The sequence below is a fragment of the Apostichopus japonicus genome, chromosome 3, assembly GCF_037975245.1.
Source record: "Apostichopus japonicus isolate 1M-3 chromosome 3, ASM3797524v1, whole genome shotgun sequence".
NCBI lineage: Eukaryota > Metazoa > Echinodermata > Holothuroidea > Aspidochirotida > Stichopodidae > Apostichopus > Apostichopus japonicus.
The window spans coordinates 15,005,772-15,026,592 of record NC_092563.1 but is presented as its reverse complement, the minus strand read 5'-3'; the positions used below and the strand labels follow the sequence as shown (position 1 = coordinate 15,026,592).

General features: G+C 36.4%; 1 protein-coding gene across 1 annotated transcript; it reads right to left on the bottom strand.

Annotated features, from left to right (window-relative positions):
- Window positions 1-423: 423 nt before the first annotated feature.
- On the bottom strand, window positions 424-20,003 carry LOC139964458 (phosphatidylinositol-3-phosphatase SAC1-B-like). The gene is made up of 18 exons (XM_071966037.1): window positions 19,859-20,003; window positions 17,026-17,123; window positions 16,460-16,537; window positions 15,023-15,150; window positions 12,931-13,080; window positions 12,149-12,208; window positions 11,521-11,554; window positions 10,773-10,960; window positions 9,984-10,070; window positions 9,148-9,216; window positions 8,592-8,671; window positions 7,696-7,794; window positions 6,975-7,113; window positions 6,192-6,267; window positions 4,976-5,142; window positions 3,758-3,859; window positions 3,569-3,629; window positions 424-2,965 (listed from the first exon to the last, which is right to left on the bottom strand). Exons 1-18 carry the CDS (start codon window positions 19,918-19,920, stop codon window positions 2,829-2,831), a joined length of 1,815 nt encoding a protein of 604 aa, XP_071822138.1. The 5' UTR covers window positions 19,921-20,003; the 3' UTR covers window positions 424-2,828.
- Window positions 20,004-20,821: the final 818 nt, after the last annotated feature.

Here is a 20,821-nt window from a genome sequence, read left to right as displayed (position 1 = left end):
CACAGATTAATTGTAGCTTTACCTTTGAAGTTATCATGTTTAAATAGTTTTCAGACTTTGATGCCTGTTGACTTCATGTGACCTTTTCAATAGGATTCTTCCACACACCAAGCTGGATGTGCATACCAATGTAACAAGTTCAACAAAGATGTACTTTTTGAGTGTTCAAAAGTTTTCAGACTTTGACCTCTGTTGACCCCAAATGACCATTAAAACTTCACAGAAAACAATAGGCTTCTTGTACTAAAAAAGACGGATCCACACAACATACCAAGTATGAAGTTAATCCACCATTAACTTTCCGAGTTACTGTGTTTACATGTAAGTGTCACATATATGCAGACACAGGCACCCGCACACACCATCTAATACATTCATTTCGCCGGCAAGGAATGAAAAAGGATACAGTCAAAAACAGATGTGTTGGTTTTGATAAGAAACATCTTTTAATCTCATCTTATTTCAATCCAATAAGTTACATGATCCCAGCTACAGTAGTTTCCAATTTAGACAAATGCGATAGATAACATTTAGAAAAGCAATTATTATGACCTTTTCCCTCAGGTACGGATATCCATGTCATGTCCTCTGTCTGGGCAGAGTTACCCTACTATTTTGGCAATTGTGTCTCAAACTTCTTCAACAAGCTATTTCTTGATCTTCAAATCTGCTACTAATGTTATGTCTGTACCGTTCAAACCCAATTCTTCCCTACAAGAAGAAGGGAGAAATAAGCTACAATTAATTACACCTCTTGCCCAGACTTTTTAACAACTTGTCTTTGGAACCATCTTCAGTTAACACATGATAACTCCTAGTCATATACACCATCAATTTCATATACATGGTACAGTCTTGGATTTATATACCCATCTTTTCAACCTGACACTTACTTGGATCTTAACATAAATACTATCCATACTAAACCAGTCACCTCATAAAATGATATCAGAGCTCACCAAAGGCTCTACTGCCATACATAGATGAAGGAAAAATAAAATTTCACCGACAGTTCAAAATTATTTTAAGAGACAGAGGTACTGTAAGGAGGGAGATACAACTTCCTGATCATCTCCAGTATGGTTTGGTAAGGAAGAGATGTTAACCAACATTATTTCAGACATGCAAAAACAGCTATCGCTCTGACAATGGAAAACAGCGATAAGATGCAAATACAACAAACCCCATGAAAGAGATGTATATTTAGCTTGCCTAATCAACTAAAATTTTTAAACAGAAAAAGAAGACTTTTCAATACTCTTCCCATGTGAAAAGAATCTCTTGTGACATGAAAACAACATATTTAGGCAATATTGCATTTATGTTTAATAACACAAAGAAAGTGACTAGGCATTAAACAAAGGAGGTCCCTTGATCAAATGTCACTCTCGTTTTGAGTATTAACTATTTTAGTTTGGGTAAAATTGTTGCAATTTCATCGTTATTAATACCTATCATAAGGCCAGACGATAATATGCACTGACAACATATTTCTAAATTTCCTTCATTACCTTGTCCCTCATTAACTTCCCTTGTTACTATTCCCTCATTAACTTGTCCCTCTTCTGGAGGCAGTGTTGCACCCCACCATCTTTTAAATGATCAAATCTTTATGGAAACAATTTTGAGCAACCTAAGACCAAGAGTGAGCCATTTATAAGGTGGGCATGTAGTCCCTCTTTTTCTCTCTCTCCTTATTTTGTTAGCGAAAGCAAAAAAAAAACATTGAAGACTCTAGCTGGAACTGAGTCAGAGTATTAGGCAAAGCAGCGAGGAATCAACTGTTCATCTTTATTTTGGAGTTAATAGTCATGATTCGTTACAAAATAATAACATAATGTGATCGATACGGAGCAGTGTCAAGAACTTTGTGATTCCTTAGCATAAATGTCACGGTCGACCACAAAAACTTAGTTCTTTACTAATAACTCTTTTTTTTATATTTATATATAAACCATATTCCTTCAGATACTTATTATCCAACTTTAAATCATATAAAAACCGTAGCATAACTTTAAAGGAGTTTTCCTTTTTTTAAGCTTATGATTATGCTTAAATTTAGCTTAAATGAAATGAAAATCAATGACTCAAATAAAAAAGTTTGTCAAAATCATAGAATCTATCAAAAGGTTTGACCATTTTTAATCTTTACCAGAATACTACCAGAAATACAGATCCCATAACTCCAACAATAATTATCTACAACATAATATATGTAAAACTATCACTTTGACATAATTTTATTTCACCTGGAAAATATCCGTTAAAACAGAAAAGATTGTATCTGGCAACGTTGAATGAATGGGTTGAATGTGATAGATAATCCAAATAATAAACAAGTTGTTTGACATGTAATGTTCTTACAAACTGAATGGTTATCGCAGTATATGAAACAGGCAATCACTAAATGACCAATAAAATGAAATTACCTTTAACCTTTCACCGCCTATGAAACCACATGATTTCTGAAAGCTCAAATGTTCTATGAGATGTATCAACAAAACAAACCATTATCCCATAATCTATGGCCATCAAAGCTTTCTCCAACCTAATTATTATTATTATAAATATTAGCTAATTAGTTTGTGTCTTTCCTAGCAGCAGCTGATAAAACATTGGTCGGTAAATATCTTCTTAAATCCGCCGGTATAAAGTTTGAAACTTTCCGCAAATTAAAACTTCGGACCAACAAGAGATGCCTCTTAAATCATAAAATCTAAACTTGTTTTCTGTTATAAATTCTCCTGTGTACCTATACTTGAGAATAATGACAGGTACAGCCTGCGCCATCGGCAGGACTGACCGTCGTCTGTGTCTCGCTTTCTGCTTTAGTCACTCTTCAGCTTGTTGACGGCAAGTCTCGGTCTGTTGACGAATTCCGTCCCGTAGATGATGATGACGGCAAAGGAAACTATCGTAGCGGTGAGCCAGAAGAGAATGTAGACCAACTGAAGGGACAGGTCAGCTGAGAGAGGAAGAGAGGAAGAAACAATTCATGAAAATGCTGGATAAATATTGAAATGGATAGGAAGCTAAATATGTAAAGAGAGTATACATAAAGCATCTACGAGACGCACAACTGCAACGCTTCATTTAGTGTTGATCATTCACTGGCCGGTAAAAACTTAGTAAACGTCATCGCAGCCGGAAAATTCATTTCTTTCGCATACTGGAGTTACTGAACTAGACATAGACCTCCTAGCACTAATGTCATTATCATAATAGAAGTGTTAACAGCTCTATTGCATTCTGCTTGATGGAATGATAACAAGGTCACTATTATTATATAAACATCAGGGGCTTGTAAAATGGAATGTTATTTTATTACCTCCATTATGTATGACGTACATTAACATACGCTGTTTCCCCTCAATCTCCATCCACCCCACTCCCTATTACCATTGAAAAATGCAACACTCTCTCCACACCCACTTTCCCAATTACCCAATGAAAATCTGACAGCCCCTCCCCCCTCCCACCATCCCCTAGAAAATATTTAGCAGAAAGAAGAAGAATGAAAAGCTTAAAATGGAGTTAAAAATCATCATTTTGATGGAGATGTACTTACAAGATGGTAGGAGAATGCTGATGATGCACATGGAGAATGCTACAATGCAGATAACCGGTAGCTGTACAGAGGAAAAATAAAATTTATGTCATATCTTGGTAGTAGCTGGTTTCATGTGCATCATGATTGATAATAACATACAACAGACTCACATAACTGAGTTCCATCTATTTTAAAGTTTTTACTCACTAGGGTAAACTTCATGTCTCTAGTTGGTCGCAGTGGTGAGGGAGCGGAAATGCCTTCGTTTTCTTCAACTACGTAGTTTCCCAACAGGAGATCGATCGAGTCCTGCAAAGCAAACATGGACAAGAGTATTAATCAAAAATGTAACTGTTTTAATACTGCTCACAGATTGACAAGAGAGCATTTCTGAAATCTTCAGAATCATGATGAAAATAACCATAATTTATTGGAAGAGAAAAAATGTCATTGTAACGTAAGCAAGGCTATATACTTATCAATTCTGAAAGAAATGATGTATTTAAAAGCAGCCAATAGGACACATAGTCTTGGCTATGATTTTATCAAACTTTAAATTACACAAGGTTTATCCTAATGTTGTGATTTCCTACAGTTAAAGCAACTGATAAATTTCTACAGCCTAAAATGTAAATAAATGAATTGCCCATAAGGAGTATTTTCATAGCAATGCATATATGACAAGCCAGAAACAACTCCAAGAGAGCTACCACAACAGACTTCAAATCAAGTGAATGACGTGCACCAGTTGTTTCATTAGCGTTAACATCGGTTACAAACTTTATTGTCATCAGGGTAGGGTCATCATTAAATTCTAACTGAGACTAGTTGGGTTCGACAGTCAGAAACCATAGTTTTGTTGCTGAAAATATGTCCTGGTTGGTTGCAAGATTTTTGTAGATAGGATAGGTCCATTTTAAATACCCAATTACATCTTTGCTCTATAATAACTTTCCAGATAATTGTACCTTGTTGGATATTAAGTAGAAAAATTCATAGCATTATTTACAGAGTATTGTATTGGTATGAACTTGTGTGACTCTTGGTGGCATAGTACAATATGCTTATAAGGTAATAGATAGATAGATTGTCTTGTAAATTGTCTTGTAAATAGCTGTTTCAGGCAGTAAATATAAGACTCCTAAAATAAGAGATCGGAAATTTGTGATTTTTAAATTTGAACTTTTTGGGTCAGAGAGACACGTGGCTGGATGGTGACAGGAAGGTAGCATGTTTTGAGGGTTGGAGGAGGCGATGAGTGGTGGTTATGGTGGTGAGTGGTGGCTGGCTTCAACGGTTGCTTCTGGTTCTATACAAATTTGGAGGCTAGACGAACTTCTTTTCCCTATGACGATGAAACTGGTAATGCAACCTGCTACTTTAAAATAGTAATACACGAAGACCAACCTGGACGATTAAACTGACCTGTCTGAATCCATCCGAAAAGTTATTCTTGTAGTACCTGATGGCAGAGTTGATACCATCCTGCAGGGCTCCAAACACGGTACGTTTTCCCGTCCTGGTGAAGTCCGTCTTGAGAGCACCGGTGCCGGCGTACTGCTTGGAACAGAAGTCTGCATTGTCTGCCCACGCTGCGAGCGGATATCAAAACATTCGGTTAAAGAACAGAGGAGATAGGGAGAGCAAATCCATAGGGAAATAGAGAAAGATGGGGCAAGAGAGATGAGGGGACGGGAAGTTAAAGTTTCCACTGGCTCTAATCTTGTTTATTGCAGTAAAATAAGAAAACCGTATTTACTTGATGTGAAAATTGTGACCCCAAAGTTCATATAGAATTCTTGATGCAGTGACTCATGGAGGTCTCCTATAGTACAGTTTGTGTTTGGTTTGTTTTGTGTGTGTGTACTTTTGTTTTATTTTCTGATCATAATCTATTAACGTGGCATTTTTGCAACTACTGTTGCAAGGTGCCTTTAGCCACTACTGTTCGTCTCTGTTGGTCATTTATCCCCCAATATTTCATATATTTTGCAAAAAAAATATACAATCTACGTCAACAAGCAATTCAAATCTGCAGAGCACTTCTGTCACAAATTGTAATTTCTCTGTTGGATGAAAATTCATGAAAACTACATCGTTGGAAAGAAGCCGCGCCAAAGCAAATGATTATGTCGTCGTGATGACTTCTACCTGAGTAACAGATGTATGGTAGTAATGAAATGATGAAATAATCATTAGCATCCCGCATCCCCCGAAACCAAATATGCCAGAAAGTCAAATAAAGGACAATCACATTTTTCACATATTTATCAAGTATTGTACTACCAAAGACCCACAGAGGTTCTTGCCGACACCGGGACGATCAATTGCCTATAAATGTTAACAATCTTTAAATTTCTGAGAACATCCAAGTTGGAGTAACAGAAACTCCCATGAGGTACTTTCAAAACAATTAGCAATATTAATATGCTAGATATGGAGGTAATACAGACAGCTTAGGAAGATTTCACATAAATAATCTCCTCTCCTGGGTCTTCTTGTGAAATGGTCAACTTAGGAATATACAAATGATTACAAATATATGAAATTATTAATAGTCCTTACAGCTCTTACAGATATCATGTATTTCCAATTTCCATCAATTTTTCTCCAGTCCTTCCTAGAATAAAGGTCAACTTACTATTTTTAAACATTCTTTCAAAATCTGATTTTTTGTGGTCTTCGATGGACTCTCCGGGTGCAAAGATATGGAAATCCTACAGGAGAAAATAGAGAGACAAACATTCACAATTTTTTATTCTTCTACTTTTACTCACTTTTAAAGTCACATTACCAAGGTTTTAGACCTGGAATTGTTACATTCACAGCCAACATCTCCTTCTCAACTACCTTGCAGTTTGTGTTAGATAGTTCGTCCTTTACATTGTGGTGTGAAAATTTTACCAATGCCATGCTTAAGGCAGTAAAGGTACTTGAACACCCCCCTCTATACCCTCCCCCCTTTAAGATGTCCCCCTTGCTCATGACATCACACCCCTAACACACACATATCAACAACCACTGGACAACAAGCTCAAACAACTTTGTGTCTACTATGGATGCTTGTTGTACCCCTAACATCACTGGTTAAGATAAACAGAGATACAGTAGTAATGGGAAGGGGACAGTCTAGGGTGAGGAAGAGGGATAGGTAGTAGAAAAGGTATTTAAACACCCCCATACATCCCCCCAAGATGTCCCCCTTGCTCATGACATCACTCCCTTAACACACACATATCAACAACTTTGTGTCTACAATGGATGCTTGTTGTACCTCTAACATCACTGGTTCAGATAAATTGAGATAGTAATGGGAAGGGGACAGTCTAGGGTTGAGGAAGAGGGATAGGTAGTGGGATCCGATAAAAGTTAAATTCAAAGCACAACCACATGAGCGCTGAAATAACGTAAAGATAATATTTGCCTTAAACTGGCTCTGCAGAGACCGTCTGGCTAGCATACTCTGTACAACATTGGTCCTGTCCAGACAATCCATACAGTTGGTCCGGAACATCCCAGTCTGGTGTCTCGTCAGGGTGTTGTCGTCTTCCATCATAAAATACCTTCAATTACGCAAAACAAAAACAAAAATGCATGTATGTATTTTAGATCCTCCTGGGAGCAGGAACTCGCAAAGAAGCCATCATTGGCTTATCAATGCCGCAAGCTGACCGAAGTCAGTCTCTTAGATTCATATTTTAACGTCCATGATTATGACATGTAAAGACATAACAAAACTTTAAGGTAGCGGATCTTATTAGGCGGACCTGCCAACCAAGTCCAGCCCATGAGAGATTGGGATCTGACACACAAAACAGAAATTGACTCACTATCTTGCACTAATCATGTACTTGGGACCTTAGACTCCATAGGACTGAGAACTCTAGCAGCCTACCGTGCATGATGCCCATTATAATCAAGCGTTTAGTAAGATTTTGTTTCTCTCTGGACCTAATGTTCCGACCAATGTTTCTTTCTGACCCTTCCTAGGAAACTTAACCGACAACTGACTGCATAGTACTACAGTGAACAACATAGGTTTACCCAGGAACAAACTGATCTGATATAGCATAATCAGCCAGATGGTATTCAAGATTGCTCTTTCCATTCTCGTGGTGCAGCCTAAGCTGTCGATGTCTACTCACCCAAACTCTTCTTGGTCCCCAGAGACCCTCTCCATGAGGATGGAGAGTCGATCCCACCGCATCTTCCTGCACTCATGATGGAAGTCAAATGGATAGTACCTGGAAAGGACAGCAAATTGACAGCTTCAAAATATGGGCACAAAAAGATGCCCCCAAAAAAGGATGGGCAGCAGTAATTAAACTAAAATTGAACTCAACACTTGTCTGGTGATGAGTAACTGAAAGCAATGTATCAAATCATAACACAAAGTTAATGCTCATACTTCTGGTGGATTATAAAATGCTTATACAGTATTGTAATTTCAAAGAGAGGAAAACTGTTCACAAACTGTTTTATCAACTGCCAAAAAACCCCCCACCTGTGTAAGGTAAAAAGTATAAATTAGAGGGCCTAACGCAGAGATGCCAACCTCTTTGACACAATAAAACAGACTGAATATCCTAAAAAAAAAATAAGATTTTGGAGAGAAAAATCAGATTTTCACAAAAACTTGACAGTACCACTGGCCTGTTGGCCCCGGGCCAGTAAAATGTCAGAAAAATTGTTTGCTTTTTCATTAACATTTAATGAGAAAATTGAAAAGCTGCCGATTCCACGTATTTCCTGCCCATCGGGGTTTGGGGGGTTACTTGTACATGTTTCTATGCGATTCCGCTTCCTTTAAAAAAATATATATAAAAATATATATATATATATATATATATATATTTTTATTTTTTTATTTTTGGAAAGATGAAAAATTGTATTTTCAAGAGGCAATATCGTATTATCATATTTCACTTGTTTTATAGTACTAAATACGATAAAATCGTACTGGTTGGCATCTCTGCTAACGTTTAAAAGTTTCTGAAGTGAGTGATCAAGATTCAAAGCAGAAAGTCATCTGTCATCTCACCTGATCAAGTTATTCTTGGAATCGGTGATGACTTTGGCAAATGTGGATTCCATCTTTTGTTCAGCTCCTTTGTGATCAATCTGTGGGCATCATAAAAAGCATGATGATTGGTTAGAACGACGATAGATTGCCATGGTTACACTACCACCCAGCCAATAGCTTTCTGTGTTTGGTTCTCAAACTGAAAATTTTGTAAAACTAAACATTTAAAACTTTGCAATCGATCAATGTAAAGATTCTCTCTACTTTAACAAATGAGTGGAGTAGCCCTTGGGGATGTTCAAGCCTACTCCCATGTAGACAGGGAGTGAAGAGGGGGGGGGAGGGGGATTCTGTAAGTTATCTGCAACTATAAAAAAGAAAAATTTCAGTAAGGGTAATGGTGCATTGTGAGGCATTTTTTAGACTATAAATTAGGTCTGCATACAAGGAATGTGCTAGTAACAACTTTTAAATTTTTTGGAGAGGTTGACAAGTGGGTACACCCTCCCCCCCCCCATCCCTCCACCTGGATCTACACCTATCTCCTTCAGTATTAGATGAAAAGAGTACTCACCAAGTTAATAACCACTTGATTACCATAATTCACAATCTGACTATCGAAATGTTTCTGAAAGCCATCCAACTAGAAGAAGTAAAAAAGATAAATAAACTAAATCCTTCATTTTCTGTATTAAAAAAAAAATGGAATAAAAGAAATATACATCAAATGAAAATACCTTTTTGCAATCATGATCTTTTCCCTAAATAAGACAAACTTTCTCTTGAAACATAAATTTACAAATCTACAAACATTGGTAATATTTTGAGCTGATTACCTCTGTATATCTTAAAGCAGCATTCTCGAGTTGATATTGCTAATTTCTTTTTTGTCCCTAGATAAGACAAACTTAAACAAAAATTTATATTGATACATGAATTGATAAAATATAAAAAGCATCGGTAATATTAGCTGATTACCTCCCTGTATCTTAAAGCAGCTTTCACGAGTTGATTTTGCTAATTATATCACTTCTATTCGACAATAACATTCCATGACAATATGGATTATTCCTTTAATAAGTCAAGTTTTACTTCCACTAGAGAATTCAAAAGTTAAAAACTTTGAATTTTCAGACATGCTTTTTACATGAGGTTAATATGATAAAGTGTCTAGGCAATGGCATGTTGAGTATCAAATTTATTTGATTGACTTGCTCATTAGCCTTCATTCTGTAAACAGAAATATATACAAGGCTGTCTTCAACGAATGATCAAATTATGAGTAAAACGTGTAGAAGACATAGTCGAACAAAACGCTGATTTCAAATAAACTGTAAAAGCGAATCGATCTCAAGCGAGGATTCTTGGTTTCGAGTCTGTCTATGAAGGACTGAATTCTGTTTAACTTACGTGGCTCTGAGTCTTACTCAGTTGTGGCTGAGGCTTATACTGAAGGTTGGGCCTCTGAGACCAAAACAATGGAATGGAACCCCGGGTCTGTAAAGGACAAGAAAGAAGTTTGAAATTAAAACTCTAAGACTTTACTGCAGTCATACAGACCTACAGGTGTCCTATCTTTTCCCAAGAATTCCTCTAATTTCTCTTCAGAGGTTTCTTCCCAAGGAACAGCCATGGGATATGGCTTACCATGTGAGTTTAAATGGTGCTCTATGGTTATCTAGTATAAAAACCAGTCCATGAATATCATTGCAAAATCATATAAAACTCCTTTCACAACTATCTGGAAGCTCTATTACATTACAACAGTTTACATTAAAAAATAAAATAAAACTATTGGCAAATTGCTTATCCACTAAAGAGCTTGTGTAAGAGTAAGTTGGCCTGACGGCCAGCTTACTTTTACACATTAGTTTACATTACGTTATATCAAATTATTTCTTGTGCTACAATGAACCATCGTAAACATTACAATTACATAACATTGACTAACATGGCACTAGACTATGCTATACATTACAATAAGTTACATTACTGTACATATTCAAAATAAAATAAAACTGTTAGCAAACTGCTTATCCACTAGAGAGCCTGTGTAAGAGAATGTGTAAAATTACATGAATTTATTTGATGGCATTTCTTATCTTACATTCCACATTATACAGTAATACGTAACATTGACATTACAAGACTGCTCGTTAAATTCCCGTAAATGAGACCCTCGTCGAGTTCTCAGCTCACCTGTACGTAGGACGCCCTCTTTCCCTCATATTGCACAATCTGTTCGGTTTCCACAAAGTTTGCCGCGTGTCCTTCTGAATCCAACCCTCTCATGTAAAACCTGGTTCCAGCTCTAAAACAACTTCTCCTGGAGATGAGGATGTAATCAAACCGTTTGTTGTTGAGGAAGCCAGGCAGAACGGACACGACTGAGGTTGATGTATTTAAGGCAGATAAATCAGATTAAGATAAACAAAGGTGGTGCTTTCAGCAGGGTTGGAGGGGGGGGGTAGGGCTTGATAAGACAGGGTAAACATGTCCTCTGCAGGGTTTCTAAAGGTATCAAACTCCTCCCTCTTGACTACTATCTTAGCATTGGTATAACTTTGTAACCCAGTAACAGCCCTCCTGTTACAAAGTCATACCACTTCCTAATTGTTGCACGGTGTGGTTTTAAAAAATATTTTGGGAGAAAACAGTATAATAAATATGATACTGTGATATAAATATGATACTGTTTTCATGAAACAAATGGAAGTTAAGTCAAAGATAAAGATAGCTGGTAAAGTTTGTTCACATTGTTTGTGATCACATAATTGTGTATAATTTCTTGTGTTATTTGCTGGAAGTATATAAATGAATGGAAAACTTGAAACAGGTTAAATCTCACAAATTCATACATTTTGATGAAAAGAGAAGAAACCATCTTTAATTTTACTCATAATAGCAACCAATGTTGACCTAAAGTAAGATAACCAGAAAAGGATACATCCACAAATGACAGGGATCAGAAAGTTGCCGAGCTGTAAGAGAGACAGAAATTGCTGGAAGATGAAATATCTGCTTTGTTGAAGGGTAGAAGATGGATAATTGTGAATGATGAATGACTTTAAATATAAGACGCTTTCAAACATGGTCACTCACTTTTGACCAGACTTGTCTCAGGCTTACAACAGCCTGAGTACTAGAACAACTATGATTCATATAGATATGAGTATGAATATGAATACAAAGCTTTGATAGTGATTACAAGTACTTAATCTTGCTCTAGTACCTATATTAGAGTCTCAAAATGCCTGGAGTACAAGGGTAATTACAAATCCATGGAGGTGGGGGGTAGGGTTGGGGAATGTGCTAGAATATGCTAGAATATGAGTACGATTACAGACTTGTTACAAGTCTCCCTTCAACCGTCGAACGCAAGGTGGTTAAGAGTAAGGAACATGGGTCAAGGAACTGGTCTGATCAAACTATAATAAGGCTCTCTGATGGAATAATCAACTGATATTCATACTGTTCACTCGCAGCAAAAATGGATGCCACAGTTTCAGGGCAGATATTTTTCTGCTAAAATTAACAAATTTATCATATGAATAATGTATTTTTCTTATAATTACCTCTGGTTGAACGCTGAGATCTCTGAGTAAATGACCATTCCATACAAATCTCTGATCAGCCTATAAAGAGGAAAAGAAATGATCAACGTTTACTAGGAATGTTGTTACATCAATACAGGAGAACTGCAGAAATTTTGTGAGAGTATTTCATGAAAAGAAAACTAAATTAACTCCTGAATGATATAATTCATGAATGAATGATAAAATTAAAATGTACACAAAAATCAAGAGAGGACAAATAATGTCTACCTGATAGCAATGCTAGTTTGTCTGAATGTTAATTCCGCTTGTGAGGTGTTTTGTTGTCGTAATGAATTTTCTTTGTAACTTCCCCTTGACAAATGGTTGCCAGATGCCTAAGTCTGTAATAATTCTGTCTCATCACATATTTTTTACCTGTCCATGAAATCAAGTCTTCAATTCTACATTCGCATTACTAAAGCAAAGAACACCAAATCACATTCATGTCTAAGAATCTTTGCATTTTTACTTTTGTCGTAAAATCCTTACCATGATTGGCTTTTCTTTATTCTGTACTTGTAAATGACTGGAATAAGTCTCATGGACAATTCATTCTAACCTATCATCTAAGCTCCATGGCATAACTACATAGTAAGATTGTTCATCTTCTAAATACAGTCCTTTAGTGCAAAACTCTTACATATAGCGTAATAAAAAAGATGCAACTTTTTCTTAAAAAGAGTGTTCTTTTCCTTTTTCAATTAAAAAATTGACCAAGCTTAAAGGGGGACTAGGATGGTCTAATCATTAATTTGTCTCACCCGTTCCAATAAAGGCATCTGCAGGAACTCAGGACTTGTGTTATAAAGTCTTTGCATGGAATGAGTGATGTCATAGTTGTTACAAAAGTAGAAATGGTTCCAGTCCAGAGCAAATTTAAGCATAGTTTCGTACAACTGGTTATCCAGCCGCTGAAGAAAAATCAAATAGAGAAAATTATGGATGATTAAATAGTGCATCTAGTCATGTTTGCATCTAAAAGTCAAACGTTATTCAATGTGCTGTAGGGGAAACTAGATTTTATATTTTTGTTTTCATTAATGTTACAATGATGTTTATGATATTGGGAAATTCTGCTACTTTTCAAAGAAGTATGTTTTCTTTTTCTCATATCGATAGGGAAAGCCAATTATTCTCTCTAAGGGAATCACCTTCCTGCCTTTCTTGTCAGTTGTATGATCAACTTGGGGTATACAGATGGGGTGTCTGCACTTCAACCCTTAAGTTCTCGATTCCAAATTCCACCGGGACCTAGATTCTCTTGACCTAAGCGATGTTGTTCGGTGAAGTCAATCGTGAATTTGGTCATTCTTCGAACACTCATCAAAAAGACAAGGCTTGACATTTAAGCCATATTTCATCCACAAGCATCACTTGAGTATAAACTTCATTAAACTATAAACTATGCAAGGGTAAATTCTGACTTACGTATTTGTCACCCTATTACATGATTGAAATGGCAACCGAGTGAAAATTATCCAATGACTGAGTCACAACCGAGACATCAGAGATGTTGAAGCTCGATCAGAAATTCTAGAGATAATTTCTATTCTAAATTTTGTGAAGATATACTAAGTCACTGATAGGGGTTGTGAACATGTCATTTCCTTGCAAAATGTTCGAACAAGAAAATGGAAGGCTGGGTTTGGATGAATGACGATATTCCAATACCAAAATAGTGGACTCACTGAAAGATAACAAATAGTTAAGTTTGTGCAATGCAATGGTCTATATTAAAGGGTCACTTAAGGTAGAATTTACCCTATCATAGTCTAAGAAAAAAAGAAAACATTGAGTGAGGGTAATGTTTCTAAATCTCTGGAATGCTCCTTTAAGGCTAAACAAATATCTGGGGATAAAACTCTGGAACTCATTAGATATTAAAATTAAGTCAGCCTCAACCTTGAACTGTTTTTAAAAATAGATAAAAAAAAATCTATTGTCAACTTATCAATGCCAAAACTAATTTCTTACTTCCAGTTTTTACTCTATTGATTTGCAACAAATTCATTTTCTTTTTATCTTTTCTCTTCTTTTTTGATATTATTTCATTTTTGTTTTGAAGTTTTGTTCCTTTCACCAATTTCTCTCCAGTATATGTATATATTTATTATATTCAAATGGGGAAAACATTCTATAAGCATCGCACTTCTTTTCTTTCCTCCTTTACATGCATTTGTATAGCTTAAATATTGTATATATCAATTAACATGATGAATGTTTTTTTCTTTTTTCTTTGTACCTGTCTCTCTAGATTGTAGTGTTTACATATCAAAATATTCGTTTATACTTTGTGAAACATTCATGTACTGTACAAAATTGCTGGAAATAAGTTGTTGTCATTGTCAAAATTGATGATGACGATGGCACCCCAGTACAGACCTACAGTAAGTGGTTAATGTCATCCATTATTTCATAATTTCTAATAACTCGACACAATCATGTTCTTTTAACTTCATATAAAGAACACAGCAGCCTTGGAAGACATTCAATACAATTTTTTTCTTCTTGACAAATTTGAAAAGTATTGTTAACATGTCATTTTCGGGCCATAAACTTCTCACGTTTCCAATTGGCTTTGTTGTTCTCACTTTTTCTCAAAACATAAAAGTGTTAAAGCAATCCAACCTGCACTTGTAGCAGTGTGTTTCATGGTCTACAACATATCAACTTTAATTGTGTACCTAAAGTCATCCTTCATCATCCAGTAGTCAAATTCAGCTTTCAAAGCTAACTTAGACAATCTAAGTTTTACAAGTTTATCTACTGTAGATTTGAATGGATTCAAGACGGATGTGAACCAACAGATAACTACAAACCAAGACCAGAAAACATGACGATGAGAATCCATACCTGCTCTTCGTTGATATGGAGGTCTGTACGATGGTATCCCAAACATTCGGTAGCTTCCACCTTCCACAGTGATTGTCCATTGACTTCACCGACCTTTGTCTTCTTGGTAATCACCACCAAGTAGTTTCCTAGATTTATAACAAAAAGATTAACATACGACAAATGGATAATTTCTCTCCTATGTGTTTCTATGTGTTATCGATATTGCTTGAATCTTTAAGTGAGCTAAAAAATGGTTAAGTTTTGAGAAAGTACCTTCTTGAAGATTCTGCATAGGAAGTCATTCCTGAACTGTCAAGTATAAAATCAGGAATAATGATCTCTAAGAGAGACAAAATGCTCATATTTGGATAAAATGCTTACAGATGGCTGAAAACGCTTATGGGAGTTTGAACCTTTGGGATCATGTGTTAGATTTGTAGCACATATGACGGGAGGAGCTTTGGGGAGGGGGGGACAGAATAATATTGATAACTTTTGACATCCCACAAACGTCTATATTAGTATTTTAAATGCACATGGAACAATAAACTTGGACTGCTATTTGAATTTTCTATTTCCTTTCTTCAATATCTGAAATCAAATGTAATTAGTTGCCTAACTGAAATGGGAATTTAGTATCTAAGATAACACCTCCAAAGTGGCTTTAAACATCCAAGACTTAGCACTCTTTAAAGACTGTTTTGTAGACCATACATAAGACTGTTTTGTAGACCATATATAACAATTTTGAAGACCATATATAACACTGTTTTGTAGACCATACATAAGACTGTTTTATAGACTATACATAAGACTGTTTGTTGACCATACATAAGACTGTTTTGTAGACCAAACCGTTGACTGTTTTATAGACTATACATAAGACTGCTTTGTAGACCATACATAAGACTGTTTTATAGACTATACATAAGACTGTTTGTTGACCATACATAAGACTGTTTTGTAGACCAAACCGTTGACTGTTTTATAGACTATACATAAGACTGCTTTGTAGACCATACATAAGATTCTTTTGTAGACTATACATCAGCATGTTTTGTAGACCATATATAAGACTGTTTTGTAGAATATACATCAGTATGTTATGTACACCATACATAAGTATGTTTTGTAGACCATACTGTACATAAGACTGTTTTACAGACCAAACATAAGACTGTTTTGTAGACCATATATAAGACTGTTTTGTAGACCATGTATAATAATCTTCTTGGATGATGTAATCTCAGTGATTTCAGAGACTGCAGCTTGTCAGAACTAGAAAGGGCTGATATGACAGCTCTAGCTGTTGATTTGGGTGCGGCAAATTCCCACTGGATAAGCATGTGAAACAGCTTTAATGCGGCATCTCACACAGATTGTATCCTTTTGTTCAAATGTGGACTCGTTTGATGGAATCGCAAGAGAGCTCGGCTTCTCACATTATGAACTCACCTGCCAACAGACGAATGATTCCCATCAGACCACAGATGGGTCTGCTAGTGATTCCTGGAGGGAATGTTGTGCCATTCTCTGAAATTTAACGAAACACAAACAATTTCAAGAAATGTAAACAGGAAAATGTTCTACGTCCATTTACTGTTCCATCCTTGGTAATAATGAACAAGCTACTAATTAAATGAGATAAAATAAGTTAGGAAATTACTGATGTATCCAAGGAGTAAAGCAAAGATATTACTACCATGTTAACAAAGTTATTCAAGGAGTCAATCATGCTCATCTGGTAAGATTTCTAAATATTTTGCCTGAGAATGTCCTGTCTGTTGAGGAAGTTTGTGATGGAATGCTCCCTCAAATGACGCATCCTTTGAGGCTTTCCTCCTTGTAAACCAGTGAATTCATTGTTGCTTCTTATCATAAAACCACTGTGTATACCAACACAATTTCCATAAAATAAAACCCTGGTATATCTAGTCTATGTTAAACAGAAATCAAAAGCCAAAAAAGAGCTATGCAAATTCCTAATATTAGGCTATTTCCCGATACATTGTGAAACTTACCTTCAAGATAAACCTCGTTAGTCATTCGGTCAATGACCATCACCTCCTTTGTGCCTGCATCACATGCCTCAATGTAAAACTTTGCATCACTTGTGTGCCTGTAAGAAGGAAAAAGTCACTATTAATCAGTATTGTTATACGAGCGCAGGGTTCTGCATCTGGGTCGCAATGTTTAACTGGTCAGGGAGGCAAAATCTTTGAATTGCTTGCGTCTTTTAACTTTGAGAAACAACCCCAAGAACACACACTCATAACTATGCTGGCCTATGCAAAACAACAAAACACTTTCTTGAATGAACATCTTTCTTTTTATATTTAAAAAAAAACACTGTAAATTTTCTAAAGAACCAAAACTTCTTCCAATTCCACAGATGATTGAATTTGTTTGAAAACCAATTAATCATAGCAATCAACCACAAGGTACAGAGTTAACAACAATTCCATTACAGAGATTTTTATTCTAAAAATAGTCATGATGCTTTTCCATATTTCCCATGATTTGATTGGTTAATACTCCCTTATCTCCATTGTCTGGAAACATTCTTGCATCTGTAGTGCTCAATTAACACAAAGTATGTTTTTTTAACTACAATTACTTACTTTCTCTTACTTACACTTACTTTCCCCTGTGTAAAGATAGCAAATTTTGTGGTATAGGCTATCATACATGTGCGCACTCAAAGATCCAAACGTTAAGCCTTGTTGACAACACGTTTCAATAAAAAGGGATCATGGTACGAAGTTGTAGTTGAATTGTTTATATAAATATCACATAAGATTTGAATCATTGCTTTGATCACAAAAATGTTGTGCGTTGAGACAATTTATGAATTTTGTGGGAAGCTATCATCTCTGCTAATGACAAGGATTTTTCATCTCACAGTTTAGTTTGTTCTTTCTGCATTGAGTGTTGCTAAGTAATATGTGCATTCACAACACAGTAATTTCTTTGTTACAAACTTTTTCCCTTTGACCACATGCTTCGATGTGTTTTTTGTGTGTGTGTGCAACGTTCATTCATCGTCAAAAGTAGCCATTGAAGCTGGAGTAATATTCATAGACATTTAAAAAGTTGTTTACATACAGTAATGGGAAAGGGATCGAATCTGACCGAGGTTGAGTTGACTCACAGTGGTTGGGGAAAGGAAAACTTCATTCAACTTTGAATAAAATTGCATTGGGTAACTGTTGATTGTAACTAACGTCAGTGATGCATAAAAGTTGTGGGCAAGTACTAGGCCTTTAAGGGCATATTCTTGTGTTGTTGTGATCTATAGTAACATTTTCTACAAAATTTATGGAGCTCAATACAATCAGTTAAAAGTGCAATATTGTTATGCTTCAATTTTTTTCTCTAGGCACTTCTTTACTTAACATTGATTCCAACATCACTGCATATTCATAGCCTATAACATTTTTACAGGCGCTATAGATGTAAAGGGGGTGGTATGCCATATACAGTAGTATGCATTGCGTGATGTCTAGGCCAAAATATATGCCATTGATTTTTCTTTTGTGTATATTATAGGCTAGACCTATTACTATTGGCTTCCATTGTGCATAAGCCAATGTGTTGTCAGGGGTCATTACGGATAAGTATTGTATGTTCTGTACAGGTACTTTAAAGTTTAAACTGCAAGTTTTCATGTAGGACTGCAGGGACATAACTTTTTCTGTGAGAACGTAAACATTATAAACAAATTGTGTCCACGCAACTTCCTAAACTGTAGTAACAATACTGTCAATTTACTAAGTCATGTTGATCTTCAAGTTTCAGATATAATGATTGGACCCATTGCATTATTTTAAAAAAAATTACTGTGTTTGCTACCTCTGTGAAGTGGGAAACATGTATGACCAAGTTTGTAATCCAATGCATAATTTACCCATAAATCATAATCAAACCTTACTTAGACTAGTTAGCCAAGCTTTAAAAATGCATTCAAACAATTCTCCACTAACCAAAACTAGGCTGTATTAGCATGGTGACTTCGAAGTTCAGACACTTAAGACTTAAAACACCCCAAAACTAAATCTTCTGGTATAAATCATTTGAAAATATACTTCATATGGTGGGAGAATTTTGTTATAGTACGATACACGGCCAAACTTTCTTTCCTGCAAACTGTTTTCACGTTGTTTTCCAAGAAGATTCTTCGTGATTGTGGAACTGGTATTTCTTTGCTAGAGTATTGCGAAGTTCGGACACGCAACCCACAGTGGGGCGCTTGTGATAAAATTGGTGGCGCAGTTGCCCTTTCAGTAATTATAACAGACTTCATAGATCTTCGTCATTTTATTGACAAATATGTAAGTAATTTCTTGCACACGGGTCATTTTGGAGAGAAAATAGCTGTAGCTTCGTACTTTTTGGTGAAATTTGACTCTTCCTGTAGATTTTCATGGTGAAATCGTGTATTTCTTACGGTGTCCGAACTTCGCAGTATGCCGAACTTCGCAATACTGACTATACTACATAGAATTTGTGATATATAGTCTAGACTAAGCATAACCTTGGTAAAAGTAAGAGCCAAGGGATATGATCATTTGGCCTATGCACCTTTGGCCTAGGCCTAACTATGTCAGTATTGTACAGGTGGTCTTGCCTACGCCTAACTAACCTAGATGTATTTCTCTTTAGTATTTCGCGAAACTAGGTTTAACGTTAGTAATACGCACTAAGCCATTTCCTTACTTCAGAAAATGGCAAAAAGTGGCCTAAGCGCCAGATTCTGCAAACAGTCTGAGAATATTTGTGGTATAAGATAGCAACAAAAGTCACTGGAATTGATACTTATCTTATTTAAAGTTGAAGTATTACAGATATACTCACAAAATGTAAGTTTCATGAACACCACGGCCGTGACCAGACGTGTCGTCCATTTTGCCAAACATCAATGAATTGACCTATACATAAATGCTACGTCTATACGTACCAAAGAACTAAACTTATATGGTATGTACCAAAAGCAGTATGCTACTGTGAGGTAAACAGCCGAAAATCAATGGCAGGTTTATGTTACATGAACATCTTGATGAACGAATACCCCGAACATATGTTACCCTGTCTCAGTGACGTGCACAGGTTTCAAAGGTGGGGAACGGGAACTTAAATTCTTAGTTTTCCCTGCCTGACTAATGAAGGGGCATGAGCCTTTATGGAAGGGCCAGAGGTGTATTCAAGTGGTGTGGCCTTGAGGTCGTTGAAGCCGACTCCAGTCATGATAATATAAGGGGGTTTGGCAGGGGAGGTCATTCCCGGAATAAGAAAGTTGAGAATGTAAAAAGCGCATTCCGAGGCATATTTAGATAATAAATTAGGTTTATATTTACACTATAAATTATGTCTATCTAATTAGATGTAAACGTATAGGCTGTGCTAACAAATTTTGTAGAAATTTTGTGTTTTTTGAAAGGGACGTGTACAACCAAGGGCGGCGGAACCGGGGGGGGCACAGGGGGCACGTGCCCCCCCCCCCACACTTTTCCTCAGGTTAAAAATGTGCCCTTTTTCTACATAAAAATTGAGGTGTCTCAAGTTAGCAAGAGGCCAGGGAACCAGAATGAACACTCGGGAAGGGCCGTTTAAGGCCATCTGAGGGGTTTGTAAAACCAAAAATTTTCTTGTACGCTCCGCGCCAACCGATGGTTGCGCTCCGCTCAGATAGTCGTGCATACAACTTTGCAAATTTTTGATGTCGGTGCCCCCCCCCCCGATTGAAAGTGCTTCCGCCGCCCTTGTGTACAACGTACCCCCCCCCCCGAGCATCGTCAAAGTGAGTCGATCCTGGGCCCA

Bases quoted from the DNA above. Each gene is read 5' to 3' on its own strand.
- LOC139964458 (XM_071966037.1), bottom strand. From the start codon at position 19,920: ATGTTTGGCAAAATGGACGACACGTCTGGTCACGGCCGTGGTGTTCAT. The intron at 9,217-9,983 runs GTAAGTTAAACA...TACTTCTTCTAG, and splicing joins TGAGTAAGACTCAGAGCCAC to TTGGATGGCTTTCAGAAACA. The intron at 5,143-6,191 runs GTAAGTTGACCT...ATCCGCTCGCAG, and splicing joins TGAAAGAATGTTTAAAAATA to CGTGGGCAGACAATGCAGAC.